Source organism: Canis aureus, chromosome 34, assembly GCF_053574225.1.
Source record: "Canis aureus isolate CA01 chromosome 34, VMU_Caureus_v.1.0, whole genome shotgun sequence".
Classification (NCBI taxonomy): Eukaryota; Metazoa; Chordata; class Mammalia; order Carnivora; family Canidae; genus Canis; species Canis aureus.
This window is the reverse complement of record NC_135644.1, coordinates 5,549,653-5,572,694: the sequence shown is the minus strand read 5'-3', so window position 1 is coordinate 5,572,694 and position 23,042 is coordinate 5,549,653. Positions and strand designations below refer to the sequence as shown.

The 23,042-nt window shown below is 35.8% G+C and overlaps 1 protein-coding gene across 7 annotated transcripts in view; it reads right to left on the bottom strand.

Annotated features, from left to right (window-relative positions):
• Positions 1 to 23,042, bottom strand: part of PDE1A (phosphodiesterase 1A) — a 337,006-nt gene that overhangs the window by 30,371 nt on the left and 283,593 nt on the right. For all 7 annotated transcript variants that reach the window (XM_077883318.1, XM_077883317.1, XM_077883316.1 and 4 more), the window contains 3 exons: positions 17,248 to 17,373; positions 13,929 to 14,030; positions 13,701 to 13,821 (listed from right to left, as the gene is read on the bottom strand). In XM_077883318.1, coding sequence (XP_077739444.1) covers positions 13,701 to 13,821; positions 13,929 to 14,030; positions 17,248 to 17,373 — 349 coding nt within the window. The remainder of the gene's footprint in view (positions 1 to 13,700; positions 13,822 to 13,928; positions 14,031 to 17,247; positions 17,374 to 23,042) is intronic.

The following is a 23,042-nucleotide window of genomic DNA, read 5'->3' as shown; positions in this document are numbered from 1 at the left end:
AAGCGGTTTAGCGCCGCCTTCAGCCCAGGGTGTGATTCTGGAGTCCCGGGATTAAGTCCCAAGTCAGGCTCCCTGCATGGAGCCTGCTTCTCCCTCTGCCTGTGTCTCTGCCTCTCTCTCTCTCTCTGTCATGAATAAATAAATAAAATCTTTAAAAAAAAGAGAGAGACAAACCTTTGCTCTTTGGAATTTTCTGCAGCTGCCATAAAATAGTCATCTCACTCTGTCATTTGGCATTTAATTAACAATCAAGCTCGTGGATTTTTATGCTCTTTTTATCCCCCCATGCCAAGTACATCACAGATCTTCAGTATCAAAACTTCATGATTATACTGCTTTTTGAAATTAAAAGCACATAAACATTTTGAAACATGTTTCCACTTATTAACCATTTCACCTGAATCTTCCACAGCAAATCATGTGGAGTATCAACATTCTTATATTCTGTGTGCATAATTTTGTTTTAACATACTCTCAGAAAATTGAAACAACGGTTTTTATTATTTGGTCTTATCTATAGTAGGTTAATTGAGCCCATATGGTAAAGAATTCCATTTATGTTTGGGTGCAACATCACAAGACTAATCCGGTTTTATCTCCTAAAATAAAGGTGGCTGCTCTGTGCAAAACTTTAACTTCACAAGGTTTAATAAAATATCAAACATAGGTTCTTTCCTTTCCATTCAAGGGCATGACCTTACAAAAGAAAGAGAAGCTACTTCCCTTCTCTTTCCTTCAAATTTCTGGCTAATTGAAAGAATGCCTCGGGCTCTATTTTCTCCTAAGGTATTGGTTGTATATCTTCATGGAGCACGCTGGCCTTATGCAAGGCCACAATTTGGGACACATGGTCAGGTTCTGAAATCGGAAAACAAAAGGAAGAGCCTCTCACTTTTGCTTTGTTGTGGAGCATATCATGCAACAATGTAGGACCTGTCTGAGGACTTCGGCATTTCCACTCACTCTGCTTCCTTGAATACCTTTTGGTCGTGATCTTTACAACATCATGTCAATATGTTTTATTGGCTTTACAATCTTTCATTGATGATGTTTTCTGGCACACTTCCTCTAAGCCTTCCTTATAAGCCTCTGATTACCAGGAGCAGAAAGTTTAAGAACAAAATTGTTTGGGGGGCCATCTAGATATGGTCACTGGACAAGTAGGCAAAGTAGCTGCAAACAGGTATATTTTACTATGTCATGACTTAGAGAAAATAATGAGTAGAATTTCCATGAGCTCTTCCAGCAGCCGTGCTCTTTCCTTGGAGAATAACAACATCCACTCCATTGGGAATTAATATTTACATCCAGCTTAAGGGTCTGAGGAAAGGGATTTATTAGCCTTGGAGTTACAAGACACACACTGGAATCCCTGCTGTTCGGCTGGATCTCTCTGTTATTTCAGACTTAGCGCAACCTTTGCTGAAATGAACTCCCCTCATATGTTACATCACTTGGTAATTACGGCTAACTCATATTGGGAATAAAGATCCAATGGTATCTCCTTGTAGGATTATCCTGAGGTTATCTAAGAGAGTTTATGTGAAGCCTACATTGCCAAATATTTGGTAAACGGTCACTGAATGTTAGCTAATAAAACTGTATTTCTATAGGTGAATAAGATTAAGAGTGCACTTACACGGGGTAGTGTGCAGAAGTGCTGAATCACTACATTGGGCCCTAGAAGCTAACAGAACATTGTATGTTAACTATACTGGAGTTAAAATTAAAAAAAAAAAAAGAACCCTACTTCACAATAACAAAAATACAAAGCCGTGAGGTATAGATGATGTCTAATGCATATCTTGGATGGTACAGGAAAAAGGACAGGTACTTAATTGAGCATGTGATGGAGTGGCATTGCCCCCACCCCTAACTATCCCCACCCCCCCCATTTTCTAGCATGGAATTGACATGAGAGGAATTACATGTTGAAGGATTGATTTGTCAGCAGTGTGGTGGATGACTTGAAGTGAATTAAAGATGACCCTTGGGCTTCACCCCTGAATAAGTAGGAGTCTTTCGTGCCACTGATAGAAATAAGACAATCTGAATGAGAATTTGAGATTAACAAAACCAGGAGTTGGTTCTTTAAAAGAATTAATAAGATAGATAAACCATTAGCAAGCCTTATTAAAAATAGGAGAGAAAAGACTCAAATTAATAAAATCATGAATGAGAAAGGAGAGATCACCACCCACACCAAGGAAACACAAAGGATTTTAAAAACTTATTATGAGCAGCTATACGCCAATAAATTAGGCAATCTAGAAGAAATGGACGCATTTCTGGAAAACCACAAACTACCAAAACTGGAACAGGAAGAAATAGAAAACCTGAACAGGCCGATAACCAGGGAGGAAATTGAAGCAGTCATCAAAAACCTCCCAAGATATAAAAGTCCAGGGCCAGATGGCTTCCCTGGGGAATTCTATCAAACGTTTAAAGAAGAAACCATACCTATTTTACTAAAGCTGTTCCGAAAGATAGAAAGAGGTGGAGTACTTCCAAACTTGTTCTATGAGGCCAGCATCACCTTAATTCCAAAACCAGACAAAGACCCCACCAAAAAGGAGAATTATAGACCAATATCCCTGATGAACATGGATGCAAAAATTCTCAACGAGATACTAGCCAACAGGATCCAACAATACATTAAGAATATTATTCACCATGACCAAGTGGGATTTTTCCCTGGGATGCAAGGCTGGTTCAACACTCGTAAAGCAATCAATGTGATTGATCATATCAGCAAGAGAAAAAAACAAGGACCATATGATCCTGTCAATAGATGCAGAGAAAGCATTTGACAAAATACAACATCCATTCCTGATTAAAACTCTTGAGAGTGTAGGGATAGAGGGAACATTCCTTAGCATCTTAAAAGCCATCTATGAAAAGCCCACAGCAAATATCATTCTCAATGGGGAAACACTGGGAGCCTTTCCCCTAAGATCAGGAATGAGACAGGGATGTCCACTCTCACCACTGCTATCCAACATAGTACTAGAAGTCCTAGCCTCAGCAATCAGACAACAAAAAGAAATAAAAGGCATTCAAATTGGCAAAGAAGAGTCAAACTCTCCCTCTTTGCAGATGACATGATACTGTAACATAGAAAACCCAAAAGACTCCATCCCAAGATTGCTAGAACTCATACAACAATTTGGCAGTGTGGCAGGATACAAAATCAATGCCCAGAAGTCAGTGGCATTTCTATACACTAACAATGAGACTGAAGAAAGAGAAATTAAGGAGTCAATTGCACCCAAAAGCATAAGATACCTAGGAATAAACCTAACCAAAGTAAAGGATCTATACCCTAAAAACTACAGAACACTTCTGAAAGAAATTGAGGAAGACACAAAGAGATGGAAAAATATTCCATGCTCATGGATTGGAAGAATTAATATTGTGAAAATGTCCATGCTACCCAGGGCAATGTACACATTCAATGCAATCCCTATCAAAATACCATGGACTTTCTTCAGAGAGTTGGAACAAATCATCTTAAGATTTGTGTGGAATCAGAAAAGACCCCAAATAGCCAGGGGAATATTAAAAAAGAGAACCATAGCTGGGGGCATCACAATGCCAGATTTCGGGTTGTACTACAAAGCTGTGGTCATCAAGACAGTGTGGTACTGGCACAAAAACAGACACATAGATCAGTGGAACAGAATAGAGAATTCAGAAGTGGACCCTCAACTTTATGGTCAACTAATATTCGACAAAGCAGGAAAGACTATCCATTGGAAGAAAGACAGTCTCTTCAATAGATGGTGCTGGGAAAATTGGACATCCACATGCAGAAGAATGAAACTAGACCACTCTCTTGCACCATACACAAAGATAAACTCAAAATGGATGAAAGATCTAAATGTGAGACAAGATTCCATCAAAATCCTAGAGGAGAACACGGGCAACACCCTTTTTGAACTTGGCCACAGTAACTTCTTGCAAGATACATCCACTAAGGCAAGAGAAACAAAAGCAAAAATGAATTATTGGAACTTCATCAAGGTAAGAAGCTTCTGCACAGCAAAAGAAACAGTCAACAAAACTAAAAGACAACCTACAGAATGGGAGAAGATATTTGCAAATGACATATCAGATAAAGGACTAGTATCCAAGATCTATAAAGAACTTATTAAACTCAACAGCAAAGAAACAAACAATCCAATCATGAAATGGGCAAAAGACATGAACAGAAATCTCACAGAGGAAGACATAGACATGGCCAACAAGCATATGAGGAAATGCTCCGCATCACTGGCCATCAGGGAAATACAAATCAAAACCACAGTGAGATACCACCTCACACCAGTGAGAATGGGGAAAATTAAGACAGGAAACCACAAATGTTGGAGGGGATGTGGAGAAAGGGGGACCCTCCTGCACTGTTGGTGGGAATGTGAACTGGTGCAGCCACTCTGGAAAACTGTGTGGAGGTTCCTCAAAGAGTTAAAAATAGACCTGCCCTACGACCCAGTAATTGCACTGTTGGGGATTTACCCCAAAGATACAGATGCAATGAAACGCCGGGACACCTGCACCCCGATGTTTCTAGCAGCAATGTCCACAATAGCCCATCTGTGGAAGGAGCCTCAGTGTCCATCAAAAGATGAATGGATGAAGAAGATGTGGTCTATGTATACACTGGGATATTCCTCAGCCATTAGAAACGACAAATACCCACTATTTGCTTCGACGTGGAGGGACCTTGAGGGTATTATGCTGAGTGAAATACGTCAATTGGAAAAGGACAAACATTATATGGTCTCATTGATTTGGGGAATATAAAAATTAGTGAAAGGGAATAAAGGGAAAGGAGAGAAAATGAGTGAAAATATCAGTGAGGGTGACAAAACATGAGAGACTCCCAACTCTGGGAAATGAACAAGGAGTAGTGGAAGGGGCAGTGGGTGGGGGGTTGGGGTGACTGGGTGATGGGCACTGATGGGGGCACTTGGTGGGATAAGCACTGGGTATTATGCTATATGTTGGCAAATTGAACTCCAATAAAAAAATAAAAATTAAAAATTAAAATTAAAAAATGAGAATTTGAAGACTATTATGGATTTAAGATATTGAGAATAAAGTGTAAGAATCATCACTGCTTATGCTAAAATAATAAGAATATTACTATTGTTAAAATAGGAATAAAGCTCCTCATATATACATCATGGGAAATGTGATATTGGAGATACTTATCTGATCTAGGCAGAAACAGCTGATTGGTTATATTGATGTAGGGGCTGTTGTCTGGTATTTTAGAAGCTATATTTTTATACTATATAACAGACTTCCTTTGTTTGACCTAAAAATGATAATTTGGGTCTGAAGAAGGCATTGTGATGACTGACCTTCCATGACCTAAATTTTATACAATGCTAGATAGTAACATTTTCATATAGGACTCAGGCATTTGACAGATACATGTGGGTCCACCTTCCTATATTTTGAATTAGAAATTTTAAATTCTATTTGCTTCTTGTATCTCACAATGGAATCTGGATATTAAATTTCCACTGCTAAGGCACACTGAATGTTAAGCACATTAATTATTTATTTATAAATATTTAAAGTGTTGTTCTTCAGGGTGAATTAAGGCCATGAATGCAAGATTAGTAGAGGGCCCTATAGCCAGACTGAGGACTTCATAAACCCAATTGGACAAAGCGGGTGTTACTAAAGGAGAGAGAAAACTGTGTAAAGAGAAATTTGGATTTCCTGAGTATAAATTTGACAAATTTTATAATTTTCCTTACTGTGTCCTGGCATAGGGAACCTTCACTTTCCATCAAGATGAAATCAGGGGTCAAGGCAATAGACATTGTAGAAGTCAACTAGTTTTTCTTGGAGGATATATTTTCATTAGAGGGTGCCACCTTCTGAAGGCCAAAAATGTACTTTCAAAAATTAGTAAAATACCGAATATACATATATATTCTAGTGCATTGACTTGTACAGTGGTTGGAGCAAAAATATAGCATCCTAAGGCTACCAAACTCAATTCATTAGCCAACACAACTCAATTCTGATCCTAGATCTCTGCATCTGTTCTTGGGGATGAGCCTGCAGGCAGGGAAGGGGAGAAGGTTACCCCTGCCACATGGAAACACAAGGTAGTCTGTGCTTAGGCTCATGCCTGTCTTGGGAATTCCCCTGGAGGTCGTTGAGGTTCCTTCTCTGAAAGGCCACAATAGAGACCAGAAGTTATTTTTATGTTTTCCTAACAGTGTGAAATGCTCCAATTGATGTCAACAGGGTGTCCAATCTAGTGACTTACTGGCATATTGTTTTTTCATTTTTGCATTTTATCTGAAGCCAAAGCAATTTCTATAGCTTTCAAGAATTGGAAAGGATAGAAAAGGGCGAAGTATAGAAATCCTGAGGAACCTTTGGCATTGAAACCCAAGTTCTAATCATAGAAGCCACACCAACAACAAACATACAGGAAGCTCCTGACCACAGACCTGGGGGCCACTATAAGGTGAAGGGTGAGTTTGAGGGGCCACTAGTTCTGCAGGGGAATTTAACTGAGGAGAAGGGAAAGAAGCAATAGTTTAGCCTTCTTGGGACAACTCAAAGGATTTAGGTCACCCGAGTACCCCCTTTTCTTCCTTCCTTCTAAAAATGGCCCTTCTAAATTCTAGAAAGCCCCCAAAACTGTCTAAAAGCTTAATGATTATTAGAGCTAACATATTCACTTTCAGCAAAATTTATGATATGCTATAGTTGTGTTTTTGTGAGTTATATTTCATAGAACATTAGTACCCCCTGTACAATACTTACATGCCTCTTAAAACTATGAACTTTGATTCTTAAATGTTATTATCCTGACTCATAGCTACGGTTCTTTATATTGAGGATTTTTTTTTTTTTTGGTTGTGTCTCAATTTTTGATGCCAGGTCCTTGGCTGAGAGTGTACCAACTAAATACATTTTTATTACTATGGGAAATGCAATCTATTTTGAAATAACGCACTTCATACTGCTTCTAGCAATATTGAACACAAAGGGGCCTGATGGTATACAATTTAGGATAAAGTAATTATTTGGCTCTTCCCTCCCCCCAAAAATTGCATTCCCAATAATTTGTTCCTCCTTATTTGACAAGGTAATTCTTATTGGTAAGTGTAGATTTTACCTAAATGTCATTTTATGTCACAAAACAGCTAGACGAAAAAGGGGAAAATTCACTTACTTATAGGGCTTATGCAGTAGGAAGCATGAACAAGTTTTAATGACAGGAAATATTTCTTTTAACTTTATTATTTTATCTTTTATTATTTGCAGAAACTTATTATTCTGCCAACCTGTTCAAGGAGAGAAAAGAAAGCAAAAGCCTGTGTTCCTGTACTCACGCATTCCTCTGCTGGTCCCTCTATCTCTGATCTGTCCTATCAGTCATATTTGAAATGAGGGGAGCATTTTCTGAATTCACACATTACAGCAAGAGGGCAGAGCCAACTGTGTTGACCTGCACAAACACTTGAGGAGAGGCCATGAACTCTACTGATGAATGTCACAATTGTGCTGTGAAACCTGCTTTGGAGATGAGGACATGCTTTACCATCAGCTGCTTACTAGAGACAGAAATAAGAGTTTCTCAAGGCTGCAAATTCTGGATACAATTCTGATCTCTTCAGGCTATGGTTTCTCATGGCTTTAGAAGGTACACTTAACTTAAAGAGACTCATAAACTTGTTTTGCTTGTAAACATGTTTGTTGGTAGTACAAACTTACTTGTTTTGACCTTCACCTGTTTTGCTCTATATTTTTCTGAAGGAGATTTGAAAGTCACTTATGTTTACAAGTCCAGAGACTGAGAAATACAATATTCCATTATTAAAAACTCAAGGCCTAAATCAACTTATTATGATCTGAAAGGAATTTCATAAATGAAGAGAAGAAGGAATGAGACAATTTGATTTTATAATATTCCATATAAACACATATGTTTTCGTCTCCTTCGAGCCCTAAGGACCTTATATGTTAAGGTCATTGAAGCAAAGGTGGTCAATTTCTGAACATTTTGGGATGATACAAATGCCTATTATTGCCCATCAACAATCCTGTCAAAAAACAAAACAAAAACATGACACTCTCTTTCTCTAACACAATCTGAAAATGAGATTACAAAAACATTCCAAACATCATGATGCTACTACACCTATTTCAAGACTTGACCTTTTGTGCTGTGAGCATTTTAACCTCTATGTAGATATTTAGATATCTGAGTTCATCAGGCATTGAGAATGACAGAGTTGCTAAGTAGCCATATGGAAGAGTTTTTCTCCACCCTGGATTTCAGGTGACAAAAATCACTGCATGCTGGAAGCAGCTTCATTATTACTATCAGTCACCTTTCTAGAAATTCAAGAATCTGATAGTGAACTTCAAAAACATCTGGACTCCATATCATTAAATTCATTACTCTCATGGTTCTATAAGGTATTCTTTGGTTTTAAATCAATAAAAGACAGGGATAATAGAAGTCATGATACTCCTTGGGTATCTAACAGTAATTTTTAAGAGTCCAGAATATATTAGAACTTTTCTTAACACTGGTTTTTTGTTTTGTTTTGTTTTTAGATTTCAAGTCATCAATGAAGTAGCCTTATTCTGAGATGTTCTATTTTAAATCAAAGGAAAACTTAATGTACAAATCTTAAAAGCATAGATTATGAACACACTTGTGTAGTTAACACTCAACTAATATATAAAATATTTCCATCACTTCCAATCCCTGAACACTTTCCAATGACTCTCACCTCCTATAGGCACTCAGTGTCCAGATTTCAATTACCATAGATTAATTTTGCCAGTTTTGAACTTCATATAAATGGAATCATGTAGTATGTATTTTTTGAGATTTATCCTTGTTTGTATTACTAGTCCATTTTTTATTGTTGCATGGTATTCCATTGTAGGACTATACTATGATTTATTTATTCGTTTCTATTTTTGATGCAAATTTGGACTGTGTCTAGTGTTGGGCTATTGTAAGTAATATGGTTATGACTACTCCACATTTGGTGGGCACAAGCACCAATTTTTCTCTTACACACTTATGGGTGGACACACTGGGTCATAAAGAATATTAAGTTTCACTTTAGTGAATACTAACCAGTAGTTTTCAGGTGGGTTGCAATGATTTATACTTCAATCAACAATTGCCTGATATTTCCAGTTGCTCTGCATTGTCAATAACACTTAATATTTTCTGTCCTTTTAATTTTGGCTATAGGATGAGGATGAAGAGGTAACTGATTGTGATTTTTATGTATAATTCTTTGATAAGCAATGGTAATGGGCATACCACCCATTTGTGTATTTTCTTTTATGAGGTATCTGATCAAATTAGATATTTTTTTTAAATTACTGATTTGTAGGAGTTATTTATGCAATCTGTGAGCAAGTCCTCGGACAGATATTTGTAGTACAAATATTTTCTCATTTAAATTTTGCTCTTGTCCACTTTATCAATTTTTTTTTTCTTTTTGGTCAGTGCTTTATGTGTCTTCTCTAAAAAATGTATGGCTACTCTCACAATGAGAGAGATTTTCTCCTAAGTTTTCCTCCAGAAACTTTAGAGTTTTAGGTTTTGTATTAAGGCTGGAGTCAATCTTTTTTTTTTCTTCCAAAGATTTTATTTATTTATTCATGAGAGACACAGAGAGAGAGGCAGAGACATAGGTAGAAGAAGAAGCAGGCTCCTTACAGTGAGTCTGATGTGGGACTCGATCCCAGAACTCTGAGACCATGACCTGAGCCAAAGGCAGATAGATAGATGCTCAACCACTGAGTCATCCCAGTGCCCCAAGGGTGGGGTCAATCTTGAATTGCTATTTATATATGATATAGGTAAGGGACAAGATTCCTTTTCTCCCATATATTTAGTATTCCATTACTATTTACAGACTTTCCCTTCTCCACTTAACTGTTTTGTTGCCTTTGTAGAAAATCAAATGACCATACAAGTATTTTTTTTTTTTTGTGACATCTGTCACCCATTGATCAACAGAGTTGGGATAACTATTCTATTTTATTGATCTATTTGTCACTCTCCATGTTAATAATACACTGCCTTGATGACTCTAGCTTTCTACTAAGTCATGTAATACAAGGGTAAATTCTCCAACTTTCTCCTCTTTTTCAAAATTGTCTTGGTTATTTTTAGGTTCTTAATTTCTGTGTCAATTTAGGATTACTTTTCTTTCAAATGCTACAAAGAAGTCTATTACAACTTTTGATAAGGATTATGCTAAGTATATTAATCAATTTTAGAAGAATTGACATCTTAATATGTTAATCCATTAACATGGTATACCTTTCAATCTGCATAGATAGGTCTTTAAAAATCTTCTCTCAACAGTATCCTATGGTTTTTCAGTGTTTAGGTTTTATATGCATTTAATTAAATATATTCCCAAATATTTTTATTATTATGCTATTATAAGTCATACTGTCTTTAAATTTTCATTTTCAAGTTGTTTATTGCCAGCATACAGACTATAGTCGACCCTACAACTCTATTAAAATTATCAGTTCTGGTCGCTATTTATAGATTCCTTAAAATTTTCTATGTAAGGGATCCCTGGGTGGCTTAGCGGTTTAGTGTCTGCTTTTGACCCAGGGTGTGATCCCGGAGTCCCGGGATTGAGTCCCAAGTCGGGCTCCGTGCATGGAGCCTGCTTCTCTCTCTCTCTGCCTGTGTCTCTGCCAATCTCTCTCTCTCCCTCTCTCCCTCCCTCTCTATCATGAATAAATAAAATCTTTAAGAAAAAAAATTTCTATGTAGAAGCTCATGTTTCTGCAAATAAAGTCAGTTCTTTTGATTTCTATCCAATCTACTTTATTTTCTTCTATTTATTGTAATGGCTAGAGCTTCAAATGCCATTTTGAAAGGAAGTGGTAAGAGCAGATATCTTGAACTTAGCATGAAAGTGTTCAATATTTCACCAGGAAGTATTATGTAAGCTATAGACACTTTTTACCATGTTTAGAGAGGTCTCTTATTTCTAGTTTGCAGAAAGTTTTTGTAATTAATGTCTTTTGAATTTTGTCAAAGGTCTTTTCTGCATCTATTGAGATGATTGTAGGATTTTTTTTCTCTTAATACAGTAAATTACTTTGAATGATTTGTAATATTAAAACAACCCAGTTCATAATTTGTACTCTTTTACTCTATTGCTGGATTGGATTTGCTAATATCTAAAGGAATATTTCACCTAGGTTTGTGACATAGATGGATGATTAATTTTCTTTACTTGCAAAATCTTTGTCAAGTTTTGTCAGGATTATACTGATAATTTTCCCTCTCACTCTGTGTTATGAAATAATTTGTGTAAAACTGGCATTATTTCTTTTTGAAAAGCTTGAAGAACTCACCATCTCTCAACTGAATTGAGAACTGAAATGAGAATTAAGAACTGCCTGAATCTTTCTTCATGGAAAGAGTTTAAATTACAAATTCAATGTTTATAAATAGATATATGGATATACAAATAACAACTTTTTCTTGTGTTTGTTTTGGTAATTTATATCTTTCAAAGAATTTGACAATTTCTTCTAAGTTGTCAAATGCTTTGGCATAAATTGTGCATAAGGTTCCTTATCCTTTTGCTATATGTAGGGTCCATAATGATAACTTCTCTTTTACTTATAATTTATGTTTTTTTTTCTCTTTTTAAACTTGCTAATAATTTTATTATACTTTTCAGAGAACCAATTGCTTTCTTTGTTAATTTTTGCTATTGTTTGTCTTTGTTCTATTTCATTGATTTCCACTTTTATGTTTGTTACTTCCTTCCCTCAATTTATTTTGGTTTAATTTTCCTAACTTCTCCTAGCTTATTTAAGTGTTTTATGTTTGTTACTTTATGTTTGTTACTTCCTTCCCTCAATTTATTTTGGTTTAATTTTCCTAACTTCTCCCAGCTTATTTAAGTGGACGAGCAGGCAATTGATACATACTTTTTTCTTTTCTAATATGAGTATTTAAAGCTATAAAATTTCCTCTAAGCATTGCTTTAGCTGTATCTGACAAAATTTCACAGGTTGTGTTTTCATGATCATTTAAAATATTTAAATTTTTTTCTTAACCTGAACGAAGTCATTCTGTCTTTTCATATTTCTATTTTTCTTCTCTCTCATATGATAAAATTGTTCTTAAAGATCTCTAAGTTCTCATTAGATTTACAATTTTCTAGTTAAGTATCTGGTTGAATACATGAAATTATAATTTTTATTTGACCATAGTATACAGTTGGCCTGTAGAACTGGATAGGTTTTAACATTTGTGGTGTGTTTTTTTTAACCACAAAATGTATTAAAATATTTAAAAACTGTTTTTAGTATTTAAATACTTAAATTTGGAAGATGCTACCAGGTAATTTTCTCTAGGACTATGCAAGGCTATTTTAAAGTGAAACCATGTTATCATAGCCATTGACAATTACATTACAAATATAGTAATATATTCAGTCTTCATGTCTTAAGAAAGATATAATATCAATTGGCCATTCCTTATTATATTATTTATAATTAAACTATAACCATAAGTATAGGGCTTTCTGGAGTTGAGTCACTCTAACAAATTATCAAACCTGAAGAAGGTCATGGGAAACCTTGAATTTATAACCAGTGGTCAGAAGGGCTGGTGTCCTAGGGCCCCTCTTGAGGTTGGCATCTTGAAGTGAAGCCACTCTTAGGGAAAACTGAGCCTTTATCTTTGGGAACTGATACTAATTCTGGGTAATTAACATCATAATTGTATTGTGGTACCTCAGGTGGGAGTGGAAACAGAACAGGGATACTATTTTTAAAAAGTATACTGTGGTAGAGACCGCTAGCCATTCCCCATGTCCAAGCTTGCTTTTTCATATAATAATTTAGTTTTTACTCAGGCATGCATCCATCTAACAAAAAACTACATTTCTCAGCCTCCCTTGCAACTATGCATATATAACTAAATTTTAACCAACAAGGTGTATACAGCAGTGCTATATATCCTCTCCTTTCTCATTTTATGATGAAAGGTATCTGCTGGGTGCCTGGGTGGCTCAGTGGTCGAGTGAGTGTCTGCCTTTGGTTCAGGTTGTGATCTCAGGGTCCCTGAAAGGAGTCCCACATACAGCTCCCTGCATGGAGCCTGCTTCTCCCTCTGCCTGTGTCTCTGCCTCTCTCTGTGTGTCTCTCATGAATGGATAAGTAAAATCTTTTAAATAACTTTAAAAAAGAAAATAAAAGATATTTGCTATCTCTTAACAGTAGACAATGATGCTAATTTTTTTCTTTCTTTCTTCTTTCCTCCCTCCCTCCACTCCTTCCTTCCTTCCTTCCTTCCTTCCTTCCTTCCTTCCTTCCCTCCCTCCCTCCCTCCCTCCCTCCCTCCCTCCCTCCCTCCCTCCCTCCTTCCTTCCTTCCTTCCTTCCTTCCTTCCTTCCTTCTTTCCTGGGGTGGCATCTGAGATCCAAGACTTGATTCTCTTCTTCAAAACATATATTATGCCACACAGGATTATGAAATACATTTATCTGAAAGATTAATAAATTCTGCTTAAAGTCTAAAGAATGTGTTGTGGCCAGTTGATAAGAGTAAGTCACAAGTCCTGGATTGTGTATAGAAAGTATGCCAATATGCATAGTCACTATTTCCAAAAACATTTGCACATATTGTGAAAGAGGCACCTGTAGGAAAAACTCCTCCATCAGGGCCATGGTCCACCGGTAGTGCAGCTGCCAGGACTTGGCCGGGTGGCTGATGTCTGCTGCATGAAGAATCAGGGACATAGTTTTGGCTTTGTCAATCCTGTCAAACCAAGGACATGTTCAAATTATCAGAACAAAGTAACAAATTACAGTCTTTTCTGAGTCTAAGCTCATGGAACTTTAACATGACAGAAGAAAATAACCTACCCTTCAGGCTGCTGCAAACTGTTTCTTATATTTTTAATTTGCTGGAAGTGACCTGACATGTCTGTAGATAAAACCATTTCAATCACTAGGTTCCGAAGATCCCTGTGGAGTCATCAAAAGAAGAAAGGTTCATTTGGCCCTTGATGATTCCCAAGTAAAACATTTCCTTAAATATTGCTAATTAAATTTTATTTTTCTTAATGGATATGAGCACAAAAGATGCTACTTTACATGTAAAAGAGCTCACAAACGTTGACGTTATTTCACCCTTTAATTCTTATGGTTTTAGGAAGTTGCCAGGAGAGTGATCTGTGAATGATGCTGTTTAACATGTCCCCTTAAAGAACTGGATGCTTTCCCCACACACATTCACAACCCTCCCCTACCCATAATTCCCAAATACTGTTTTTCTATCTGAAGGGATCCTGACCAACCTAAAAAAAATTTTTTTAATTAAAAATAAATGCAGTATTTGCTATTATTAAAACCACCACTATTCATTCAGGATATATCCAGTCCAAGCAGTGTCCTACGTGCTTTAAATGATGAGATATTATTATTATTGCACACTAGAGGGGATAAGAGTTTTGCCCAGTCACACAAGTAGATGGCAGAGATAAGATTCAACCCCAAGAGTTCACACTCCTTAAAGCTGACACTTGCACCACTTCTATCATAAGACCCCCAGGGAAGCCAAGATGCTAAAGTGAGTGGGGATTCTCTATTTCAGCGTTTGGTACCCTGACTCTACAATCTATTGTAGACAGAGCTATTGGTACTATTGAAATTTTAATCAAATTTTAATCTAAGCTATAAATGCAGGGACCATATCACAAAACTTGTGCATGAATAACTCATTCTCACACTATGTAGGAAATTAGTTAGCTCAGCAAAGGCTTGCATGTTCTACAATTCATTGCTTGCTCACTACGGATAGATAAAAAGGTCACTTACACTGGAAATCATATTTTATTTTCATTCTGTGGCATGGCTAATAGAGTAATAAGCTAAAGAAAAGGTATGTGGTCAAGTTGAATTATAATCTTGTGTCAAAGATATTTAACCTAAAGTTTGTATGATTGAATGATTTGTTTTTAAAACAATCACATATTAGAGGTACTTGCTGAAAATTATGAGTGCTCAATTCAACTGAATTTTTAGATGGGCACCGTGAGATATCAATGCTCTGGTTACTGTTGACAATACTGGATAGCTTGCATACAGAACACTTTTACCCAGATATTAAAGGAAAGGAAACTAAAGATAGTTAATAAAATTATTCTTAATTACATTTTTTCTCTGGAATTATGAAGAGACCCATATTACAATAGCAACTGAACCAAAATATTCATTCTAAGGAAAAATGAGATGAAAGTTTTATGAAATCTACAAAATTGGTGCATTGTACTTTCCAAATAAGTGATGAGTAAATGCTAGATATTATCAATAATCAACTAATAATGTATCAATAAACTAAGCAAAATAGTGCATAAGGGAAATGTTACTTATTAATGAGTCTTCCTTATCAAAATTTTTAATTGTTGCATTTATTGTTTAAGTTACATTGAGAAATAAATAGGTATGCAAACAGACAACCAACAAGTCTTTAAAAAGCTATTCATATTTTAATTTGTGGTAAAACGTTATCAAGTTTATACTAGCAAATGCATCTTTGGTAGCTTTTAAGAAACAATATTGGATCAATTAAATTCTACAATCTATATGGTAGTATAGTATTTGTTAAAACAATTCTATAAAAACATACAATTAGGATGATTCTGAGAAGTTACTGTACAGAAAATCTATAAAATATTACAGGAATAAATTATTAGAATAGTAAAGATGTTAAAGGACAAAAAGGTAGTAGGAAAAAAAATCACACTGAAGTAGCAACAGAATCAACTTTGAGAAGGAAAGAGGTTAACTGAAAGGAATATCCATAAAAATTAGTAATATAAATGTTACCTCTGGGAATACTAATCACTGGTGAAAAGTTAATACTCAAAATGTAAATAATCATCTTTTGAACCATAGGAAATGCTTCCAAACTTATCTCCCTACTCCTACCTTTGCCCTTCTATTCTCTACGTAGCCCAGTAGCTGTAGCTTTAAAATTCTTTTGCAATTAGATGCTCGCTTTCTTAGATGGAAACCCAACTGGGATATCATTTCTTGCAGAATAAAATGAAAGGCCCAAACCAGCTTCCCAAAACTAAGTGCTTCCTTCCACTGACATTAGATCTGCTTCTACAGTTGCAACAGGGAGCCCATATTTTTTACACAGCTTCAAAAATGGCCTTGAAAAAGCCAGAAAGCTTGAGTACTGGGACAAGTAACCATCAGAAATTAGAGCTTGTTTTAAACCTTGAATTAACTATTTATTCTATATTCCTTCATTTATTTTCAGGCAGTTCTTGATCCCAAGGCACTTCTTTTCTACCTCAATTTAAAGAAAAAAATGAAAACCCCCTGATATTTAAATAGGAAACTTTCTGGCTCATTATCTAACTTTTAACAAAATCCTTGTTAAAGATAGGGCTATTTTTTTTAAGTATAAGTAGGTCTCATTGACTAGTAGGGATATGTAGATGTATTTGCACTAAAAATTTCTATGTTTATCAGAAATTCATACTTAACTGGACATCCTTTATTTTTATTTGCTAAATCTGGCAGGCCAGATTTTTTTCATCAGATGAACCAGCTGATGATGACCAAAGGATCAAGAAGGAAGTTATGCTAAGTGGTAGGGGTACATCTTGTTATTTCCCTCTACATGACAATAAGTTATCATCAATCCATGATTTTTTTTTTTTGGCAGACAGATGCCTTGGAGAAACAAGTTAAGATTTCCCTCTGCTTCTGGGTCATTTTAGCATATTTGTAATTTTTTTCCTCAAACAGTGAATTTTTAAATTTTTTTTAAAAGCTAAATTCCACATAGAGAAAAGTAATATATGAAGGAATCCATATTCACTAAGATTTTGAATTTTTTAGGAGCACATATTGGTACAATTAAGCAGAGCTCCATTCCCGAGAGCACATCATTATGTACCCTAAGTATTCGCTGTGTGGTGTGCAGTCTTACGGACTGGCTATGATGTAGACAGATGTGGAATTAGCCTGGGAAATAGCTCAACTCCAACCAGCCGAGCCTGGCTCCTGAACATCTTCTAGGTACTAATCCTCAAAATCATCCAGTCAAGGGGAATTTTTATAATGTGAGTATGGGATTGACTTTCTTCTGTTTTCTTCACTTTAACTTATATAATTTAACTTTTACCCAAAATTGAATTTCCTCCACGCTTCCTTTGAAACTCACCTCCAGTCATCTTTGGATAAATTTATCAAAACATTCATTTCTTCTTCTTGCATAAGTCGATAAGCTGCACTCACATGGTGATTCTCTAGGACAGAGCGATCATTATACAAAAGGGCAACATCTGACCTAAGAATTAAAAACACAATGTCCAGCAGATGATTTCTTTAGACTTCACAAGTATTTACTAAAAATACTCATGTCACAAGACATCTTATCAATAAGAATTTTATAGTTGAACACCTACATTTATGGAAGTACTTAGTGTCTTTTTTTTTTTAACCATATGATAACTTAAAAATAGACTTTTTTTTTAGCACAGTTGTAGTTCACAGCAAAACTGACAGGAAAGTACAGAAATTTGTCATATACCCCCTCACCCCAGACATGTAAAACTGCCCCCCTCATTACTGACATCTCCCACTAGGGTAGTACTTGGTTATAATTTATAGTTGTACATTGAACATCATTATCACCCAAAGTCCATAGTTTCCATTAGGATTCACTCTTGGACATTCTGTGCACATTCTTGAAATCAGGCAAATGTACAAATGACATTAGCACTGCCATTATGCACCCGCCATTATGCACCCGCCATTATACACCAACCATTATGCACCCACCATTATGCACCCACCATTATACACCCACCATTATGGCATTACACAGAATATTTTCACTGCCACATAAATCTTCTGTGCTGTCTGTTCATCCCTCCCATGCCTGTAACCCCTGGCAACCACTACTTTTTTGTCTCCATAGTTTCAGCTTTTGCAGAACATCATATATTTAAAATCATATAGTGTGTAACCCTTCAGACTGACTTCTTACACTTACTAATATGCACCTAAGATTCCTCCATGTGTTTTCATGGCTCAATAGCTCAATTCTTTTGAACACTGAGTAATATTCTATTGTCTGCCTCTTTCACAATTTACCCTTTCACCTACTGAAGGACACCTCAGTTGCTTCCGTGTTTTGGCCATTATGAATAAAGCTGCTACAAATATCCATATTCAGGTTTTTGTGTGGACATAATTTTGCAGCTCCTTTAGATAAATAAAGACATGCAATTGCTGGATTGTATGGTAAGAGTATGTTTAGTTTTCCAGGAAACTGCCCAACTGTCTTTCTAAATGTCTGTACCATTTTGCATCCCCACTACAACGCAGGAGAGTTTCAATGGCTACACATCCTCATCAACAATTGGTGTCTTAGCCATTCTAATAGATGTGTAGTGGTATCTCATTGTTTTAATGTGCATTTCCCTGATGATATATAATGTGGAACATCATTTCATATGCTATATGAAATCTGTATATCTTCTGTGGTGAAGTGTCTGTTGAGGCACATTTTTAAGTGGGGTCACTTATTATTGTGGAGATTAAAGAGCTTTTTGTATATTTTGCATAACAGTCCCTTATCAGATATATCTTCTGCAAATATTTTCTCCTATCTTGTGGATGGACTCATTGTCCTGATACTGTCTTTTGTAGAGCATAAATTTTTAATTTTAATGAAATCCAGCTTATCAATTGTTTTTTGTGAATTTTTCCTTTAGTGTTGTATCTAAGAAGTCATTGCCACATTCAAGATCATCTAGGTTTTCTCTTAGGTTAACTTCTAGGAGTTTGATAGTTTCGCATTTTATTTTATTTTATTTTATTTAAGATTTTACTCATTTATTAATGAAAGACAGAGAGAGAGAGAGAGGCAGAGGGAGAAGCAGGCTCCATGCAGGAAACCCAATGTGGGACTCGATCCCATGTCTCCAGTACCAGGCCCTGGGCTGAAGGCAGCACTAAACCGCTGAGCCACCCAGGCCGCCACAGTTTTGCATTTTATATTTAGGTCTATCCATTTTGAGTTTTTGTGAGGAGAATAAGGTCTGTGTCTAGATTTTTTTTTTTTTTTTTTGCATATTCAGTAGTTTCAAATCCATTTGTTGAAGAAACTAGATTATCTTTGGTCTATTGCATTGCCTTTGCACCTTTATCAAAGATCAGTTGAGTATATTTTTTATGTGTCTATTTCTGGGCTCTGTTCCATTGATCTATTTGCCTATTCTTTTACTAATACCACATTATCTTGACTACTGTAGCTTTATACTGAGTCTAGAAGTTAGTATCAATTCTCCAACTCTGTTCTTCTCTTTCTGTAATGTGTTGGCTGTTCTGGCTCTTTTGCCTTTCCATGTAAATTTTAAATCCACTTGTCAATATCCAAAAAATAATTTGCTGGGAGTTTGACTGGGGTGGCACTGAATATGTAGATCAAGTTAAAAAGAACTGAACATATTGACAATCTCCCTACCATGAACATAGAATATCCCTCCATTGATTTAGTTCTTTGAATTCCATCAACAGATTTTTATAGTATTCCTGATAAACATCTCATACATATTTTGTTAGATTTATACCTAAGCTTCTCAGTTTTTTTTGCTGCTAATGTAAATGACATTGTGATTTTAACTTCAAATTCTACTTGTCCCTTACTGGCATATACAAAAGTGACTAAATTTTGTGTGCTAACCTTATAGCCTGCAAACTTGCTATATAGTTGCTTATTAGTTCTAGAAGCTTTTTGTCAATTCTTTTGGATTTTTTATATAGACTATCAGATAACCTGTGAACAAAGACAGTTTCTTTCCCAATCTCTACACCTTTTATTTCCTTTCCTTGTCTTATTGCACTAAGACTTTCACTATGATGTTAAAATAAAAACGTGGTGAGAGAGAACGTCCTTGCCTTGTTCCTGACGTTAGTGGAAAAGCCTCAAGTTTCTCACTGTTCAGGGTGATGCTAGTTGTCAGTTTTTCATAGATCTTTATCAAGTTGAGAAAGGTCTCCTTTATTCTTAGTTTGCTGAACATTTTTATCATGAACGGTGTTAAATTTTGTCAAATGTCTTTTCTGCATTTTTATATGATCATGTGTTTTTTTTTTCTTCTTTAGCATGTCAATATGATGATTTCCTTAATTGATTTTGAATGTTGACCTTGGGGATAAATCCCATTTGGTCAGTGTTTAGTTTCCTTTTCAGTATCATAGTTTGAATATACTTAGGCCTTTTCCTTATAATTTGTAATCCCAGTAACTGTGAGATAATCTAGATATGCCCAACAGAGAAAACAAAATTACCTGATACCCTCATTCAATTACTGAATGAATCAACCCCTCTGTGGATGAATCAACCCATCCAGATAGCTGATTACCAACTATTTCGTATTCCCTTGGACTAAAATTACTTTGGATGGAGGGTGGAGGGAATGATGAAAATCATTTAATCTATTTATGATTTTAGGTTTTTTTTCTCCCTTATAATGCTATGATTCAATTTGAATATTTAGATCTTGCAGCATTAAATTAACTCAGAAAACCTTTAAAAAAAACCCACAAAATTTAAAATATGTGTTTTACCACCAATTTATAGTGAACATTATATTTTAAAGTGATGGATTCGTCAAGAGAAGTTTTTTGTTTTTCACCTGTCCATATTTTCACATCATTTGATCAAATAAACTACTTCAAGTAGTATTATTGAACTTGGTATTCTAGCATAAAGTATGAACTATGCCAAGCATTCTCAGATGTGTATAATGGAGCCCTGGCTTCTTCCTCTGTCCTTTTAGGACCAGATGATTTTGCAAGTGTGGAATGGAAGCAGGATCTTTATGTTTAATGTATTATAATGATAAACCCACCCATGTAAGTTGCCAGGTTGAAGGTAGACTGCAAAAATAGCAAAAGGAAAGTCAAGTTAAAACCTGTGCAACTTTGCTTCCACTTGCCCCAATGTCTAGACTCTTCATTATTCCTTCCTTGTGGTAGATGTATACTCTGTCAGCACTAAAACCACCTCACGAAGAGGTTCTGTTTTAGGGCTTTATTTATAGTCAGTAGCACTAGTTACAGAACTGACTTTACTCTGAATGTTTTACCAAAGAGTAGGCAAGGATAAATAAAAGAAAGAACCAAAGAAATCTGCTTTCTGTTGCAAGCAACATATTTTAGATCTGTATCTAATAATCTACCAAATAATCCGAACTTTATTGTTCATCCAACATAGGGAAAATGACCTAGCAGACAGAACAATTACTTCATCTTTTGTTTCTAGAACTATCATAAAAGCCAAAAAACATATGTAGTTAGCTAATGGTATATAATTCCAAAATAGATTTTCTTTTAACCTCAACCATGGCCTAAAAATTCTTTAACCAATAATCATAACTCAGTTTACAGAAAAGTACACCTGCAAACCTTAAGAGAGAACTGATCATATCTTGCTCAAGTATCTCCAGAAGTTCATTCATATTGGAAAAACTAACTTGAAAATCACATATCGTTTGTTTCATATGGCCTCAAATCCACCCATGGCAGCATAATCACATGACATGGCTACAAGTATCACTGTCTTTTACTATCAGCAGCCAGCAAAGATGCATCTCTTGGAACCAGATTTAATTGTAGCCAACTATTATGATTTTGTTTCATAAATCCAATAAGATTCTGAGAATATAGCATGGTCTTAATGTTTGAGATGGTCTTTGACTGCTAAGAAAAGAATAGAACTCTAAGCAACATTCAGTATCCATGGTAACACGTAGCTCAGTCTTTTTACAAAAAAAAATATTTCCATTTATTTATACTTTCAAGGATTTCATAAATTATAATATCTGTATTAAACTGAAATCTAGCATTGCACTGTGTTCTAAATTATTTTTTTAGTCTGCATTCTCCAGTATATAGTCTCCCACATTAGAAAGGCATTCTAAATCCCAGAAACAGCAAATAACAAAACATACAATAGAATTATTGATACTAGTAACATAAGACCTAATTTTTTTCTTGGACAAAATGTAAAGGTGATAGAGTTTTAGAAGCACATTACATTCTTACATTTGTGGTCAGTACAACATTTTTGTTCATAGAATTTTCAAATTCTTGTATAATTAATCCTTTAAGTTGATCCTGGTAGGCAATTTAGAAGAAAATAAATAAAATACTAGACCTTTTCTCCACTTTCTATACACAGTTTCCTAATGTAAAATTGGGGGAGAAATGAATTATTCCTCTTTCCTCTCCTCCTTCTTTACTTTCTCTTCTTCCACCTTTTCCTTTTTTCTCCATTTCCTTCTCCTTCACTGCAGGAGAAGGCCAGTCCATTGCCTTCACTTTGCAAAGTAGAAACAACAAGAAGTGTTCTTTGGTTCCAAATCACTTGCTCCCTTCTCCACCTCCTAAAACTGTTGTCCTATACAGGGCCCAGCTCAGTAATGAGCAGTCTTTAATTAAAATCTCACTCAGTATGGATTCAGTGGATGTAGAAGAGTCTCCAACAAGCAAAACTGATCTATACAGTCTACCTTTGCTACAATGTTTGACACAAAAAGTGGAACAAGTCTCTCTACTCTCCAAATGTATAGGCTAATAACATTCCCTTCCACATGACCAGACCTCCAGGTCTGCCTTTTCCCTTCATTGTTCTGTCAATCTTGGGAACTTCAGGACACACAGATGCCTTCCTCAATACTTCACTGCTGGAATTTCAACTCTTCTTCTGTCTCCATCAAGGGGCCATATTATCTAAGCCCATCCCATTTCAGGCTATAGAAGACTAGAACTCTCCAGCATCTGCCTTGGTCATGAGGTTAGGGTTGTATGAGCAGACTGGATTGAGACTGTCCCTCTTCTCAGCTTCTCAATTCTGCACTGCCATCAGCTGGCTGTGTGCATACAGAGAGGTTGTTTAGCCTCTTGAGGTCTTTGTTTTCTCTACTTAGGCTGTGAGGGCTTGAC